General features: G+C 59.5%; 1 protein-coding gene across 1 annotated transcript in view; it reads right to left on the bottom strand.

Moving 5' to 3' along the window:
• PFKP (phosphofructokinase, platelet) overlaps positions 1 to 18006 on the bottom strand; it is a 76300-nt gene that overhangs the window by 4256 nt on the left and 54038 nt on the right. The window contains 6 exon segments of the mRNA XM_034644089.1: positions 34 to 133; positions 1298 to 1342; positions 1344 to 1410; positions 1735 to 1796; positions 3374 to 3538; positions 11766 to 11918. Of these exon segments, the coding sequence (XP_034499980.1) occupies positions 34 to 133; positions 1298 to 1342; positions 1344 to 1410; positions 1735 to 1796; positions 3374 to 3538; positions 11766 to 11918 (592 nt within the window).

The following is an 18006-nucleotide window of genomic DNA, read 5'->3' as shown; positions in this document are numbered from 1 at the left end:
GCGCCGTCCCCGCCCCCAGCCGCCGCTCCCTACCTTTGCCCAAAGCCTCCTTCAGTTTCGTGCTGATCCACTGCATGGCTCTGGCGGAGATTTTGGTTCCAAAGTTTCTGTCAAACGGGGAAGGCGCTCCACCCTGTGGGCGTCAGGGTTACGGGAGAGGTTACCGAACAGCCACGCCGGCCGGCTGCTTTTCAAATGCGGTGAAAGGTACGAGTACTTAACAAAATTCACATCATGCTCTTAAGAGATTCAGGATCAGTAAGCAGGGATTTGGGGGGTTTTGTGTTTTTGTCCTTGCATGTTTTTACCTGCTCGTGTGTAGCTGGAACCTGCAGCCAGAGCTCAGCCTCGAGGCCAGCTTCCCCGTGCTCACCCCCAACCTGCGTGGGGCTGCGCGGCTCGCAGCTTCATTACTTCAGAGCTCCCACTGGGATGTCTTAGTCTTATTTTGGGGTGGGGAGCTGCTCAGGGTTTCCATTCAGAATCGGACCAACCCTGTGGGCGAGCCTCCATAAAAGTACACGCACGCACACCATTTCCTCACCTCGGCAGGGACGGACGGCCCTTTGGAATGGATGAGTAGACCCTGAGTTAAAGAGCCTAAGATAGCAGGCGGAGGGGAGGTGGTGCTGGGACCAGGACAGGCACGCACTCCAGCGGCTTCCGCCCTTAATCCATGCCCGCGTTCGGCCTTGTCATCTGGGGCATGCTTGCAAACCAAAGCACACCCCAAGATACCTTCCAGACCATTCCGACTTTGTGCGAATCTCAAGTTTCATTTGTCTGCTATGTGAGCAGTCACTAAGGCCCAGTACTGAAGTATTTAATTTGATTAGGTTTTCCAATCAACCAGTGTCACTATGTGAACATCTGCTGTTTTCCTTAAAACGCCCACCTACCCCTACACAGAATTTCTGAAGTTGGCGGTATTTGGTGAGATTTTGAAACGGAACCATAACCTAGGAAAGTAAATGCCAAGATATTTAAAAATATCTCAGGGGGCGCCTGGGTGGCACAACGGTTAAGCGTCTGCCTTCGGCTCAGGGCGTGATCCCGGCGTTATGGGATCGAGCCACATCAGGCTCCTCTTCTATGAGCCTGCTTCTTCCTCTCCCACTCCCCCTGCTTGTGTTCCATCTCTCGCTGGCTGTCTCTATCTCTGTCGAATAAATAAAATCTTTAAAAAAAAAAAAAAAAAATCTCAGGAGCACACATTTTTCCCCATCACGGCTAAAACAAGGAATGCGTGTCTGCAGCGCCTCCTGGACGGCAGCCTGCTCCACCGCGGCCCGCGCACCTGCTGCATGTGGCCCAGCACGTTCTTCCTGCAGTCGAACACGCCCCTTGCCCTCCTCGGAGTACAGCTGGTAGATGAAGTCCGTGGTGTAGTTCTCGCTGCAGCTCTCGTTCCTGCAACGAGGGCGGACGCGGGTCAGGGCGCCGGCGGGGCGTCAGCCGGCCCAGGCCCGTCCAGGCTACACGTGTTCTTTAGAAATGCCAGTGGCTTCATTAAAGAAATGGCCTGGTGATAGCTTTAAAATAAAAGAAACAAAACTACGAGGCGAAAGTGAATTTTTCCAAAGGACCCTGTCGTTACGTAAATGTGTGCGGTTTTTAACGCCATGTGCTGCTGTCCCTCCTGCATTTCTTCAGTGGTGAGAGACCGCCCCCGAGGGTTTCGACCCTGTAGCCGGGTCGTCTGGCGGGTCAGTGACCGAGGACGAGCGTCCGTACCTGAGCACGAGTCCCCTCTGAATGGTGGTCTTCATTTTCTCCGTCAGGTGCTCCACGTTGGACTAGGAGAGAGTGTCATTCGTCCGTCAGACGGTCGGCTCGGAGCCGGCGCCCACCGCCCTGCGACCCTAGTGCCGCCCGCGGCAGCCAGCACGTCCGGGCTCGCACCGCAACGGGACAGGACACCACGGAGAGCCCAGACCCGGGCGCAAACGGAGCAGAAGGGCCCAGCACACGAGGTCAGGCAGCGCACTGGGCCCGGGAGGGCCATGCTCACCTGGGCACACGGACAGCATCCGCGGACCCAGCTTCCCTGCAGCACGCTTTCCAGAATGGAGCTTGCCCTCTGACATCGCGAATTCCCGTCACCTGTGCACCGGACCCGCCCCGACCAGGCATCCCCTCTCCTCGCTCGCCTGACGGTTTCTCCCTCGGAGGGAAGACTGGTGTACCTGCCCTCATACACGATCTCCTCCCTGCCAACAAGGGTGTGGGGGCCAGAAGCTGGTACAGACTTGGATTTGGGTACAAAGTCTATAAGGAGAGGAACCCGCATCTTGAGCACAAAATGTGCGAGAAAAGGTGTTTGCAGGTAAGCGGGTCCCAGTCGTCATCACAGTGCTTACGCGTTCCTGTGCCGGAGCCCAGACACGCGCTGGCCGAGCACGGTCTTTAGGGGGGTTTCTGAAGTACGAATAGGTTAAGTCCGATAATGAATAAAAACATCAAGCAGGTCTCTACTTGATTTATGTGGTCCAGAAACATAAAAACACTTTAAAATTCCTGTGCTCACTTCAGCAGCACAAATAAAGTCGTATTCGTATTTGTGTTTGAGTTGTGTCTGTCTTACTCAGGCTTATCCTTGTCCAGTGCCCGCCTGGAACCTTCCCGCCTGCTCCCCTCACACCCCAGCCTCCTCCTCCCGCCCCAAGGGGGCTGCAGAGCCCGGCTCCCCTGCACTTGCCACTCGCCCCCCGATAAAGCTGGGGCCGAGGAACCTTCCCTGGAGATTTGGAAAGTGCATCTCAACCTTAGGATCCCAGAGTGAACCCTGATGTCAGCTACGGCCCCAGGTGCTGATGACGCGTCAGCATGCAGTGGGGGGCGTCTGTTCTGACAACGGTCCCACCCTGGTGGGGGTGTTGCTGGGTGTGGGGCAGGCGTGCAGAGAAACTCTGCCCTTACCCTGAAACTGCTCTAAAAAATACATTGTTAATTAAAAAAAATCTTGAAACATGCAACCAGAAAGAGCAGGCTTTGAGGTTACTTCTGTCTTGTTCTTAGAGCCTTAAGCCCGCCACGCTGTGTCCTCAACCGGTCCCGCTGCCCCAATGGGCGCCACGCACTCCCGTTACACCCAGCCTTCCGGGTGGGCAGGCCTCAGCGCTCAGGGAGGATGTGCTCCCGCGGGCCTCCCACGCGGATGCCCACAGGGACAGCGGTGCGACCCCCAGACGGACGTCTAACGGGAAGCTGGCGCCTCAGCTCATGCCCCTCAAGGTGGGGGGTCACTGAGAGCGCGTACAACCGGGTGTCCCGTCAACCCCATCACCCTCCTCTCGGAGCCAACCACCACGAGTGCGACAAGGCAGCAGCACCGACCACCGTGTCACCCAGGGGACCCGTGGCGTCGACGTACCTGCAGGTCTCGGATATCAAACGGCTCCTCGAAAATGTAGGCAGCGTCGGCTCCGGCGGCGAGCCCCCCCATGTTGGCCAGGTAGCCGCAGTAGCCCCCCATGGTCTCGATGATGAACACACGGCGCTTGGTCCCGCTGGCCGACTGCTTGATGCGGTCACACGTCTGGCCACAGAGAAGGACACGGGTTATTCCGGCGGGGGGCGGCCGGGTCTGGGACACACAGACAGGCTGCAGACCCCGGCGCCACCCTGCCCTCGGTGGGTGTGCTCACAGTCCCTGCGTCCTGACACTGCCCACCGTGGGGGGCCTGGGACCAGCTCGCTCCAGCTGCCCACACAGCCTCACGGGATGTGGGCACCGACAGGCTTTATGGGCTCAGTGGGGATGCCTGCCGGGTTGGTCCTTCTGAAAAGCTCCCCGTGACGGTTGGGTTTTGGTCATCCTCAGTCTATCCCCAAGCACTACAGCCCGTGGGGGCAGCGCTACTCGGGGCTGGGTGGCTCCCAGACAAAGGCCCTCAGGAGTCTTCCAGACACTCAGACAGCGTGTCTCCTAAGGAAGCGTCTGCCATGGGCCATCCTCGGAACACAAGCTCAGGGATGAAACAGCAGGCCCACCCATCCCCCCCCTCCACGGCGGCACGAGCGCAGACCGCCGCACCTGCTCCAGGGGCTACAGTGCTGGCGGCTGGCTCCGTCCTAGACAAGCGCTCCGATCCCGCTCCGGCGTGCCTGGCCCCAACGTCTTCAGGTACACATCCCAGCCTCTCCCCAGCCCAGCCCGCTTCCAGCACCAGCTCCAGCCACGTCCAACACTGACAAAGCCTCAGCACCAGAGGCAGCCCCAACCTGCACTGGGGGTACATGTAGGGGACTCTCTGCCTTTGGGGGGACAGGGAGGAATCCAGGAGCACTGACGTCCCCGGACCAGCCCTGTTCATGGTGGGAGATGCCCTGCAGTGGCAGCCAGACGATTCTCCCAGCACCGTCTCTGGGCACGGTCCCTCTGGAGTCAAAACTTGGGGTTGCAGTTCCAACATGGCTAACGTTTTGTCACACGTGTTTTAAAAACATAAACTGTGTGAAAAGATAAGGTGGAGCTCAGAACAGGGCGAGGACAGGAAAGCGCCCGTGGACCTGGACGGGGATGTTCCGGAGAATCAGGTGTCTGCTGAACGGGTGTCTCTGAAGCCCAGGTGACGTGAACGTCAGGAACACGGCCCACCCCCGGCCACTGTCCCTCCTCCTGTTGGGGGAGGACCACGTCCCACAGCCGCCCGCCGCTGCGCTCGCAGAAGTCCTCAGCTCCAACCAGACGGTGCCCAGTGTGGGGCCTGCCGGACCCCCGAGGATGGAGACCCTCTCCGGGAGCACAGCCCCCCACTGCACGGCCAAGGGCGTGGCCAAGCCGCGGATGCGCCCGCGCTCCCCTGGACCTTTCACACTCGTACGGCCTCCGGACTTGCGCTAAGCCCGCCTCGCACGCCCCGTCCGGGCTGGCCGTGCCCCTGAGCACGAGCGCGAGCCTACTAGACACAGCCCCCGAGAGACCAGGGTCTCTTGTTTTGGGGTGTGCAAGAACGAACATCACCTGAAGACCATCCTCGTTGACAGCGGGCAGTAGGCTCTCCCTATGCTAGGAGTTCCACTAACGGACCCTGACAGGGACCCTAACTGTGGCTCATTCCTTCTGCAGCATCGGGTCCACGAGAGGGGAAGAGAAAGACCCCCCGAGTCCGCCAGCCGGATGGAGCCACCTTACCTCCACCACGGCATTGAGGCCAGTGTCACAGCCCATGCTCAGGTCTGTGCCCGGGACATTGTTGCTAATGGTGGCTGGCAGGATGCAAATGGGAACGCAAAACTCCTGGCCTGGTGGTGGTCGCGCGCGTCGGCAAACAGAACGGCGCTCTCGAAAGCCGGAAGCAGCGGTGCAGGCGGTCAGCGGGGCGTCCCCAGCACCCCCTGCGAGCTGCATCTGCGGGGCTGGGGGTGTGGGAGCTCCGGGTCTGCCGTGAGGGGAGTTGAGGGTGCGGGAACGCTGCCCCGGGGCACGGCTCTCCTGGAGGAGGGGACGCAAGCAGGCGGGAAGCAGAGCAAGAGCCAGGGGAAGCACGTTAGCGGTGCAGGTGTGAACAGCCGTCCTTCCTTGGCCGCTCGGAGGCAGCGAGGGAGGCCAGCTGGGAGGGGGGCCAGCCTAGCAGCTCCGTGTGGTCAGCCTCGCCTCGTTAGGGACCGAGCACCAGCGTGGAAAGCAGCTGGCAGGGCGACAAGCAGCCATTGGGCTGGGGAGCCTGGCGGGCACGCCTCTGCCGTTCCCGAGCCCTTCCCAGGCCTGACACGGCAGCGTGGAGGGGCCGGAGCCCAGCGCTGCTCGCGAGCCTGACCCGAACGTGTTGGCCTCCGAGGTCAGAGAAGGGGGCTGTTCGCAAGCACGCGGCAGAGCTTTGCGGTCTCGGCCTCAGTGTTAGCCCCAGAGGTCGTTGGTGGGCACAGGCCCACCATCCGCCGTCCCTGAACCCACCAGGCTGGCTGTATGGCCGGACGGTTCGAGAGACCACCCACGGGTGTGCAGACGCCTGCCCGGGCTGTACGCATCCCGCCTGCGTGACCACGGCGCACCTGTGGCAGGACAAGGTGCCACAGACAAGGGGGGCAGCCCAGGCCTCCCGGAGAGGCGGGTGCTCTCCGGGGCCTCGTGTTTCCCCACAACACATCGGGTCCTAGAGCGGCTGTGGCCCAAGGACGTGTGGACGGCGGGCCTGTGCTGGGTTAGTCCAGGGAGCAGCCAGGACCAGGTGAGGGGTCTCTCCCCTGCCTCGCGGCCCCTCCACCTTCGCCCTCCTCCAGCTCAGCCTGGCCCCCCGTCCCCGCGTGGACCCTGCCTTTCGGTCCCAAGTCCAGCCCGGGCCCCACGGGCAGGCGTGCAGCCGGCTGCCCCCGGGAGTCACAGGGCAGGCTCTGAGGCCAGGAGGGCGGTTAGCATCACTAAACCCGGCATTCCGTAACTGCCAGAACTTTCTATGTTCGGGCTCCTGCTGCTCCTCTTTTTCCCTCAATCTCCAGGAAAATGACTGGGACCCCCCCAGCGGGGATGGGGGACAGCCCTGCCGGGAGAGGGAGGGGGAGGCTGGAGGAGGCGACTGGCCCAGGTCCGGGGGAGCGACGCGGGCTTCTGCTTTGGGCTCTGAGCGCAGAGAATTTCCAGCACAACAGCCCTGCACTAACACCGAGAAAAGACAAGACACTCGGGGAGAAATAACCCCAGCTCCCATCTCCTCGCGCTCCTAACTCGGGAAGGCCACCCTCCCGGCCTCCATGGCAGCACGGGGCCAGTTCTGGGGACGCCAACGCAGCCCCCCCCCCGAGCCGCGCAGCCGTGGCGGGACGGCTTTCTGAACCCCTGCTCGGAGGTGCCAGGGCCAGCGCAGCCTCCACGATGCACGAGAGGCGCAGCGGTCTGTTCTGAGTGACGCACGGGTAGCCGAGCATGTGCACTGACGGGGAGGACGTCACCCGTGAGGACAGTCATGGAAGCGCCCGAGAACGCAACACATCAGGGGGCCTGGGCACTGCGGACACTGGGGCCGATGGCTCCCTGCGGTGGGGCTGTGCTGAGGTCCTGGGGGTCAGCAGCAGCCGGGCCGCTACCCACCACGTGCCAGTGGTGCCCCCACAGCCCGTTCTGGCGACCAAAACCGTCCCCAGGCATTGCCGACACGCCCCGGGGGCAGAGTGCCAGCGGGAGGGTGCGCAGGGTGGCCGGTGCGTCAGGACAGGAGGCCTTGGGCCCATGGCTGGCCCGTCTGGGAAGGAGCTCCTGGGCGAGGCGCGCAAACCCGCACTTAACTCACTCTGGTGCTCAGTCCCTCGGGAGCGGATTGGGAAGGACACAGGGTGCCCTGGGCCCCATCCCCTCAGCCCCCAACGGCACGTTTCCAGCCTACCGCTCCCTCTACACAGCCAGCCCCGCCGGGTTCCAACCCAGATCCAAACCTCCCAAAGAACACATGACTTCACTCTGGTTTGCACCAACACAACCCTGCAAGAAACCTAGCGACGTCCACACGCCACACCCGTACCCGGTCCCCACAGCGTCAGACACGCTTCGCAGGTGCGGGGGTGGGCGTCGAGGCCCCTTACCCCGAGCATCCGGCTCACCCCGGGGTCACAAGCCAGGACCGGGACCTGTGCCAGCGAGCCCACTCACGGCTTGGGGCCTCGGCACACGCGCACACCTTTTCACCTCGCGAGGGTGGGCCTGGCATCGGCTTGGACACAAAGCTGCCGACCTTGTAACTGGGAAACTGGCTTCGAGAAACTCAAGCGAATGAGAAGCCAAATTTAAGAGATCACATAACAAATTTCCAAATCCCTCCAAGGCGAGCAAGGCGGACCATTCAGAGTTTCCATATTTCGTGTCTAATCTTTATAACCTGGAAACCATGTTTTGTAGCAAAAGAGCCTGGGACTTTAAAGTGGGCGACTCCTGGCTTTGTGCCAAAGAGCGTACGTCCAATGTCATGGGGAGACGAACACCAGCCGGGGCCAGGCCCTGCCGAGAACAACTCCCGAGTCCACCCTGCCCCCACCCGGGAGGGTTCCAAGCAGGTGACAGTTAGGAACCATGAACTTGCAGTAGCTTCCACCAAGTGTAAGCAGACGCAAACTCCAGCCAAGGGCAGAGAAATGAGCAGGAAAACACAGATGACGATCACGCACAGGGAGGGACAGTGACCCTTTCACGGAAGGTCGCAGCCTGATCAGGAGAAAAACTGGTTCAGAGCAGCCAAAGCAGGAGCCACAGTCACCAGGACAGCACGCGCCACGGCCCAGCGGCAGGTTAGTGGTGCAAACAGGGACGCTCCAGCGTGGACACACAGGACACACGGGGCAGGGCTTTTTAGTAAAGAAACCACAGAAAGTTGAAAAAGCTCAGAAAAGCAAAACAAAACACAAAAAAGCAAGTGCTAAGCATTACTCACCATGTGAATTTTATTTAAGGAGCATTTCTTTTATTTACCAGCACTAGAGACAAATTTGATCCCATGGGGTTAAGAATGAAAATTCTAGAAAAACATTCGTGGGATTTGTGTCTCACAAGGAAAATAAAGACTGGAGAATTTACTGAAGATTTTAGATGCCAGATTAAAAAGAAGGAGACACGTATCATCCTGTTACTGTGCTTTAAGGTCCCACGCCATCAGACCCCGGATTTACTGTAATAAATTATGTTACGGGGTGGGGTGCCTCCGTGGCTCAGGTCCTGGGATCGAGTCCCACATTGGGCTCCCTGCTCAGGGAGGAGTCGGCTTCCCTCTCTGCCTGCCACTCCCCCTGCTTGTGCTCTCACTGCTATTTCTGTTGCTCTCTCTCAAATAAATCCTTTTAAAAAATTAATAACATTATGGCAGTGAAGTAAATTTGGCCCAGGCAAAAAAAAAACCCTAACTTTAATGATTACCCGAATCATAAAACCCTAGCCCACACCTAGCTGAGCTATAGATGTCCCGTTACCCCACGGGCCTCGGCAGGGATGCACCATCCCGGCTGCGGAGCAGGAAAAGAGGTGGAAAAACAACAACAACAAAAAACAAACAAACAAAAAACCTCTGGGCCTTAGATTAGAGATTGTCACACTTTAAAAAAAAAAAGAAAAAGGAAAAAAACTTTTCTGGAAACCAGCCCAGGTCTCGCTGCAGTCTCTAGTGCGTGGCAGATAAAAGCGGGCCAAGCGCCCTGCAGGTTAGCGTCTGCGGCACCTGCTTTGCTGGCCGCACAGACTTACGTCGGTGATGGTGTTCAGGGCGGTGTCTGCGCCGATGCTGAAATCAGAGCCCGGCACATTGTTGGAGACCGTGGCGGGGACCATAACCATAGGGACACAGAGCTCCTCGTACTTCTCCCGGGCAGCTGACAGCTCCAGCAGTCCCAGGTAGGCCTGTCAGGCAGTGTGNNNNCCCCCCCCCCGAGCCGCGCAGCCGTGGCGGGACGGCTTTCTGAACCCCTGCTCGGAGGTGCCAGGGCCAGCGCAGCCTCCACGATGCACGAGAGGCGCAGCGGTCTGTTCTGAGTGACGCACGGGTAGCCGAGCATGTGCACTGACGGGGAGGACGTCACCCGTGAGGACAGTCATGGAAGCGCCCGAGAACGCAACACATCAGGGGGCCTGGGCACTGCGGACACTGGGGCCGATGGCTCCCTGCGGTGGGGCTGTGCTGAGGTCCTGGGGGTCAGCAGCAGCCGGGCCGCTACCCACCACGTGCCAGTGGTGCCCCCACAGCCCGTTCTGGCGACCAAAACCGTCCCCAGGCATTGCCGACACGCCCCGGGGGCAGAGTGCCAGCGGGAGGGTGCGCAGGGTGGCCGGTGCGTCAGGACAGGAGGCCTTGGGCCCATGGCTGGCCCGTCTGGGAAGGAGCTCCTGGGCGAGGCGCGCAAACCCGCACTTAACTCACTCTGGTGCTCAGTCCCTCGGGAGCGGATTGGGAAGGACACAGGGTGCCCTGGGCCCCATCCCCTCAGCCCCCAACGGCACGTTTCCAGCCTACCGCTCCCTCTACACAGCCAGCCCCGCCGGGTTCCAACCCAGATCCAAACCTCCCAAAGAACACATGACTTCACTCTGGTTTGCACCAACACAACCCTGCAAGAAACCTAGCGACGTCCACACGCCACACCCGTACCCGGTCCCCACAGCGTCAGACACACTTCGCAGGTGCGGGGGTGGGCGTCGAGGCCCCTTACCCCGAGCATCCGGCTCACCCCGGGGTCACAAGCCAGGACCGGGACCTGTGCCAGCGAGCCCACTCACGGCTTGGGGCCTCGGCGCACGCGCACACCTTTTCACCTCGCGAGGGTGGGCCTGGCATCGGCTTGGACACAAAGCTGCCGACCTTGTAACTGGGAAACTGGCTTCGAGAAACTCAAGCGAATGAGAAGCCAAATTTAAGAGATCACATAACAAATTTCCAAATCCCTCCAAGGCGAGCAAGGCGGACCATTCAGAGTTTCCATATTTCGTGTCTAATCTTTATAACCTGGAAACCATGTTTTGTAGCAAAAGAGCCTGGGACTTTAAAGTGGGCGACTCCTGGCTTTGTGCCAAAGAGCGTACGTCCAATGTCATGGGGAGACGAACACCAGCCGGGGCCAGGCCCTGCCGAGAACAACTCCCGAGTCCACCCTGCCCCCACCCGGGAGGGTTCCAAGCAGGTGACAGTTAGGAACCATGAACTTGCAGTAGCTTCCACCAAGTGTAAGCAGACGCAAACTCCAGCCAAGGGCAGAGAAATGAGCAGGAAAACACAGATGACGATCACGCACAGGGAGGGACAGTGACCCTTTCACGGAAGGTCGCAGCCTGATCAGGAGAAAAACTGGTTCAGAGCAGCCAAAGCAGGAGCCACAGTCACCAGGACAGCACGCGCCACGGCCCAGCGGCAGGTTAGTGGTGCAAACAGGGACGCTCCAGCGTGGACACACAGGACACACGGGGCAGGGCTTTTTAGTAAAGAAACCACAGAAAGTTGAAAAAGCTCAGAAAAGCAAAACAAAACACAAAAAAGCAAGTGCTAAGCATTACTCACCATGTGAATTTTATTTAAGGAGCATTTCTTTTATTTACCAGCACTAGAGACAAATTTGATCCCATGGGGTTAAGAATGAAAATTCTAGAAAAACATTCGTGGGATTTGTGTCTCACAAGGAAAATAAAGACTGGAGAATTTACTGAAGATTTTAGATGCCAGATTAAAAAGAAGGAGACACGTATCATCCTGTTACTGTGCTTTAAGGTCCCACGCCATCAGACCCCGGATTTACTGTAATAAATTATGTTACGGGGTGGGGTGCCTCCGTGGCTCAGGTCCTGGGATCGAGTCCCACATTGGGCTCCCTGCTCAGGGAGGAGTCGGCTTCCCTCTCTGCCTGCCACTCCCCCTGCTTGTGCTCTCACTGCTATTTCTGTTGCTCTCTCTCAAATAAATCCTTTTAAAAAATTAATAACATTATGGCAGTGAAGTAAATTTGGCCCAGGCAAAAAAAAAACCCTAACTTTAATGATTACCCGAATCATAAAACCCTAGCCCACACCTAGCTGAGCTATAGATGTCCCGTTACCCCACGGGCCTCGGCAGGGATGCACCATCCCGGCTGCGGAGCAGGAAAAGAGGTGGAAAAACAACAACAACAAAAAACAAACAAACAAAAAACCTCTGGGCCTTAGATTAGAGATTGTCACACTTTAAAAAAAAAAAAAAAGGAAAAAAACTTTTCTGGAAACCAGCCCAGGTCTCGCTGCAGTCTCTAGTGCGTGGCAGATAAAAGCGGGCCAAGCGCCCTGCAGGTTAGCGTCTGCGGCACCTGCTTTGCTGGCCGCACAGACTTACGTCGGTGATGGTGTTCAGGGCGGTGTCTGCGCCGATGCTGAAATCAGAGCCCGGCACATTGTTGGAGACCGTGGCGGGGACCATAACCATAGGGACACAGAGCTCCTCGTACTTCTCCCGGGCAGCTGACAGCTCCAGCAGTCCCAGGTAGGCCTGTCAGGCAGTGTGCAGGGGGGGGGGGGCGGAGGGGATTAGAGCAGCCGTTAAAAACACGGGAAGGCGTTAGGGTTACCAGACAGCGTCATGCAGAAGCAACACCACATCTCCTGTGGGCAAGGGTCTCATTATTTGAGGTCCTTACGTTTTCTTTAAAGCAAGTAGAAAGGTTATTAGGGGATGGGTCTGCGGTCCAACATGCAATTGGGAGCGATAGGGCCATGTGACCGCCCTGCTCTCTGACGGCCAATGGGCCTCGGATTCGAGAGAGACAATCACTTCTGCAGACTTGAGACGCGTGAGAACTCACGGGAAAGATGCATCCCAAGTGGGGAGTCCCTGACTCGGCTGCTCCGTGGCTGCCACGTGAGCGTCCCACTGCAGCGCCACGACTATCCAGTGGCCCCCGGGCCCGGGGACTACCACCCCCCACCCACCACACAGTGCTTGCCGGAAGCCTGCCCACGCTCACCCCCCAAACCTACAGCAGTGACAAGCCAGCAGGTGCCCAGAGACAGGGACGTACCTCAAATCCACCAATGATCAACAGGGCGTTGATACTGTGCTTCCGTATCTGTGTGGCGATGTCCTCCAACGACTTCCCAGGCAGCGTGCTAGAAAGAGTTCAGGCAAGATGTGAGGCCAGACAGACCCCGCCAGCACCTGGTATCCCCACTGCCCCAGCCCCCAGCCCCGGGCCGAGCCCTGCAGCCCCCACGAGCAGCCCTGGCTGGACAGCAGAGCTGGGGAAGAAGTCCAGAGAGTGCATTTAAAACAAAACAAAAACAAAACCACAAATGGGAAGAAACGCTCAGCTGTGCAGATGCGGGACCTCAAAAAAATCCTAACGCCACCTCAGAAACTTAAAAAAAGCACTACTAAAGCTTGTGAATACTCGTAATAATTGTTTGAATGGAAACTTCCCGTCCGTGCAGCTCACCCAGCCCGCTCGCGCATAGAGCCGCACGTGCTCCCGCTCGCTACTCCTCTCCCGTTCTATCACCTAGAACCAACGGGACGCCAACGCAGAGGACCAGACACACGCCCGCGGGCCAGACCGCGTCCCCAGAGCCACCGACACCCGCCCCTCCTCTTTCCTTCATGCAGAGGAGATGTCTGAGCTTTCAGTACATTTAGAAGAACTCCTGGGACAAAACTGCGGGGGGCTGGGTGGCCTGGGCAAGCAGGGCCCCACGTCTAGAGCACAGCTGCCAGCTTGGCCCTCTGGCTCAGCCCAGAGCAATGCCTGCACTCAAAAGGCATGCGCATGTGGGTGTCACAGCCGGTCGGAAGGGGCCCGGGGCACATGGGTGGACACGTCTGCTCCTGGTTGGAGCCCGGTGTCCCCAACAGCAGTGGCAGTGAGCTGCCGTGGGCTCCGCGGGGCCTGCTAGCAGCCACCATGGGGCTCTGCACATCAGTGGAGAGCAGCGATACCGAGAGAACAGTCCCCAAGTCACGTGCCTCGTCTCTGTTCCAGGGCACATCTCGGGGGCTCCCCAAAGCACGACCCAGGTCCCTCACAGGGGCCGGGCTGGCACATGAGCCAGCGCCAGCTTCCTTCAGGATCCCCTCCCAGGACTGAAAAGCAGCAACTTCTGTGCCAGCTGCTCGTCTAGGATGGGAGTCCTTCTCCATCCTAAGAGCAGGTCAGAATCGAGAAGGGGAATTACCGTTTGGTCCCGAGAATGGAGCCTCCTTGGCCAGTCCAACCTCCGACATCCCCCCAGCCGATCTCCTTTATCTGGCGTGCAGACACACGGTCGAACAGGGGGAGCGACAAAGGAGGGGGTCAGCCGTGCAGAGGGCTCCCAGGTCCGCACCCTCAGCAGGGGCACCTCCCCAAGGGCCTGCGAGGCACTCGGGAGCTGCCCCTGTCGTGACGCCGAGCAGGTCAGAACCCAGGACACCCAGGCCCGGGCCTCCCACCACGTACCCCCCACCATGCAGAGCAGATTCAGACCTCGGCTGGCCATGCTCTACGCATAGGAATGAAAGAAAAACAGATATTGTTTTTCTTAATTGATGTAAAAGGAAACTTCTGTGATTAAAAATTGAAAGAAGTCTAAGGAATGCAGGTGAGGCAGCTGGGCGTGGACATACGCCGTCTCCTGGGCTGGACACCCTCCCCCGCTCCTAAGAGCAAAGGTCTCGTCCACCAACCCGGGTGCCCTGGGGGTCCCCTCCGTGCACCAATTCCTCCCAAACTCCGGTGTTCAGCCCACGCTTCTTAAAGACCCTGAGCACTACCCCTGCCTGCTCCCCAGACGCCTCCCCCCAGGGCACTGAGTCACCCCTCCACAGTCCTGTCCTTCTCAAAACCCTCTTGTCTTCTCTGAGCAAAACCCAAATTCCTTCCAGTCACTACAAGCCACCTGGCCCCGTCCCCTCCTACTCCCCTGGTCTGCTGCTGCCCTGGCCGTGTGAGCCCGCCGTCCCGAACTCCCCCGGACCTCGGCCCTGTCCTCGCCCAGCCAGCACGTTCTCACGGCCTCCGTCTCCAGTCTGAGACTCCCCTCCCAGGGGCATGTCTGTAGGGTCCCAGGGCAGACCCCTCCTCTGGGTGTCTCTGCAGCGCGGGTCCCTGTCCGCGATGCCACACCCTGTGCTCCCCTGCTCGCTCACCATCCTCTCCCTCCGCAGGCTACAACCCGCGGAGAGCGGCTTTACTTTCTGCACCAGCTGGCTTCCCCGGGGTAAGAACTCAGTGCATCATTGGGTGCACACCACGGCCTCAACCGCATTATCTAAGCCCCTACAGCGTGGGACCTCCTGTGACTTGGTTTCTGCATAAGGAAAACGGGGCTAACATCGCAGGTTTGCAGACCACGTAGGAGTACTGAGTATACATAGTAAGCACTCAAGAAGTGTTTGTTCACTCTTTCCACCAAAGCTTTTGTCTGAGTGCTTGCTGGCCCCGTCCCACTCCAACGGCACAATAGCCTCTGAGGCAACCGGTCCTCTTCCCTCCTAAGGCCGGGGCCCCACTGGTGCCACTGTCTGCAGACCCCAGAGAAAACCGGGTGGTGTGTCCCACGCAGAGTGTCCTTCAGGGCCCAGAGTGCATACCCCAGGACGGCTCTAGAGTGCAAATCGTCCTAAGAGCCGTGTCCATGTTCACCGTGTGACAGAGCCCTAGGCTTGCGGCCATGCAAGGGAGGTCGTGCACTTCCCCAGACGTCCCCCAGGGACTCACCTGGCCTTTGGCGAAGCCCTCAAAGCCGTCGTAGATTGCCAGCATCTTGTGCCCATCCGCAATGCCCACACGCACGGCGGAGCGCACAGCTGCATTCATCCCGGCAGCGGGCGCCCCCACATTTATGATGGCCACGTTACAGTTGCTCTGCAAGGAAGGGGGTCACACTGTGTCCGCGCCACACATGCCACAAGCACATGGCAGGCGCGTAGCCTAGGAGGCGCGGGTCCGCGGGGAATGTGGGATGGCTCTCGGGACAGCGCGCCATGTCACCTACCTTCACAATCTGATCGTCTGGCAGCTTGATGGCGAGCCGCTTGTAAGTGTTCAGATTGCTCTCGAAGCTCCTGGAAGGAAAGGGTGCCATTGGGCCCAAGGTTAGAGGGTGGGTAGAACGTGAGGGGCTCCCCTGGGAGAACGGCCTGTGCCAGACGCAGACAGGCCGCACACACCTGCTCGGGGCGCTCGGGGCAAGGAGGCAGCCCTGGTATTTCCAGTGACAACGGGTACGTGCCACTTCCCATCTGCACCTCGCTGAATTCTCAACAACCCCACCGGCCGGAAAGCAACCAGTCCCCCAACTACCCATCAGGGCCCTCGAGCTGCAGAGCGGCGCCCTGCGGCCTGTCCCAGCCTCTGACGTTGTCCCGTGGGACGGAAGGAGCACAGCCCTGGAGCACGTGCGAGCAGCAGCCCGAGGAACGCAGGGCCCTCGGATAGTCACCTCCCGCGGAGCTGCACAGCGTCCTTGAATCTCCTCTCGTCCATGGCCTTCTGCACTTCCTGGGTCTTCAAACACACAAGGAAGAGAGAACATGTCAAGACTCAGACGTCTGCGGACGATGAGGGCTGCCGCGCCCTGCCGGCTCCTGTCCGCCCGCCCCCCTCACGCCGACCTGGCAGCCCAGGTCAGCGAGTCACCTGCCACTGCCGGCTGCAAGGGACACGTCTGGGCCTGCCCGGCTCAGGCGGCTTGGTAAAGACGGATTTGGGGGCGGGGGGCAGCAATGCCGGAGGGAGATGCTGAAATCTCCAGGACAGCAAAGCCAGAGCGAAACCAGGCTCCCAGACAGCCTTCTGAGCAACTCCTAATTTGATTGTGGCAAGCAAGCAGCATGGCAGAACCGGCCTCTCAAGGGACAGGGTCACAGGAGGTGGGGCAGCGGTGGTGGGGGGGGTGCTGGGGAAGCGCTCACGCCCGCCTCTGCCCCTCTCAACGGGAGGATCTCGGGCAAGTTACTCCCCTTCTGGACTTCAACTCTCTCAACTGTGCGCTAAGAGATACACCCCGACCTCCGCTGCCACCGTGCTGTTAGGAATGTGCCAGGCTCTTGACAGACAGCGGGTGCACGCGCACGCTCGCACACACATGTGTGCACATTTATTTACCCCCAGTGGCTTCTGGAAAGTGTTTCTATGGCTACTTTCAGTAAGCTCCTGGACGTAACTACGTAATCACCTAAGTCACACGATACGTTCACTCAGAGCTGCCGGAAACGCCAAGGGAAAGGATGGTCACGGATAGGTTTTGGAGAGTAAAGACAGGGACAACGTCTAATGCAGCTCACAGCCACCTCCTCAGCTGGCCAAGGACCTAGAAAACCATAACCTGTTTCTCTACGTCCAGGGCACCCCCTCCCAGGGCCTGAAGGAGGCCAGGGCACGTCAGGATGTCACCGGCGTTAGCTGCTCCATGGCCACATCTCCGATTGGAAGGTCCTTAGGGGACAGGCGGGCAGGAGCGGCTGAAATCAGAGAGCTTCAGCCTTGTCCCCCTGCCCCCGGGACGCCCTCCCCCAGAGTCCCCACAGACCTGTGTTCCTACGCGTTGTCCTCGTCTGCACGCATTCCCTCCTGACAGACTGACCTCACCTTAGTGGAGGCTACGCTATGTGCCAGGGACCCGCGACCTCAGAGCCTCCTGCCTCCCCGCGGGTAGCAGCTCGTGCCCAGGGGACGCTCACTGAAGCCCATGTTGGACTAATCCGTGAGCGCGTGGACGCCCAGAACTCACCATCTGTACACACTCCACCAGCGGCAGGCGCACGGCCTGGTTCCCACTCAGCGACACCACGCAGGCCGGGGTCTCCGGGGTGGCCTGGAGAAGGGCGACCACAGCCTCCACCCCCATGCGACTGGCCTGGAAATGACCCATCACGAAGGTCAAAGACAAGGTCAAAGGCCAAGGCAGCATGCCCTCCCATCCCCGCTCCACAGAGGCACCACCAGGGTGCCTCCAGCAGACACACCCGTGAGCCAACCTGCCTTCCATCCTCCTGGACTGGGTGTTACTTTTAACCCCCCTCCAACAAGGAGATTTGCACCCCACTAGGAAGTGGCTGGTGCGGGGGAGTGAAGGGAAAGGTCAGAGGCGCAGAGAGCACCCAAGACCAACACCCATGAATGTAGACTGGATCTCTGCTGACCCCGGGGCTTGTGTCTAGGCACCTGCACGCAGGCTTTGTTCTCTGGAGTCCCGGTCATCCTCAAGCCCCACGTTTGGGGAATCTGTGTGACTGGGGGCCAAGCATGGTTAGCATGTCCAGGACAGGCCACCCACACACGGCTCAGGCCGAGCGTGGTTAGCATGTCCAGGACAGGCCACCCACACACGGCTCAGGCCCAGATGCTCTGAGCGGGATGGTCTTTGTGGCAAACCGTTCCTCCTCACTCCCAGGTGAAGGCACCTGACAATTTCCACCCTCACTTACCAAAATCCTGTCAAAGGCCGAAGGAGTCCCGCCTCTCTGCACGTGTCCAAGGATGGTCACCCGCGTGTCGTACCCCAGCTGTTTGACCACGAGCTGCAGGAAACACAGCATGTAACACAGGAGGTCACCTCATACAGGGTGCTGGGGCCCCAGAGGTCTTTCTACTCTTGCTTCACAC

This window comes from Ailuropoda melanoleuca, chromosome 15 (genome assembly GCF_002007445.2).
Source record: "Ailuropoda melanoleuca isolate Jingjing chromosome 15, ASM200744v2, whole genome shotgun sequence".
In the NCBI taxonomy this organism is placed as follows: Eukaryota; Metazoa; Chordata; class Mammalia; order Carnivora; family Ursidae; genus Ailuropoda; species Ailuropoda melanoleuca.
This window is presented reverse-complemented; position numbering and strand designations above follow the sequence as displayed.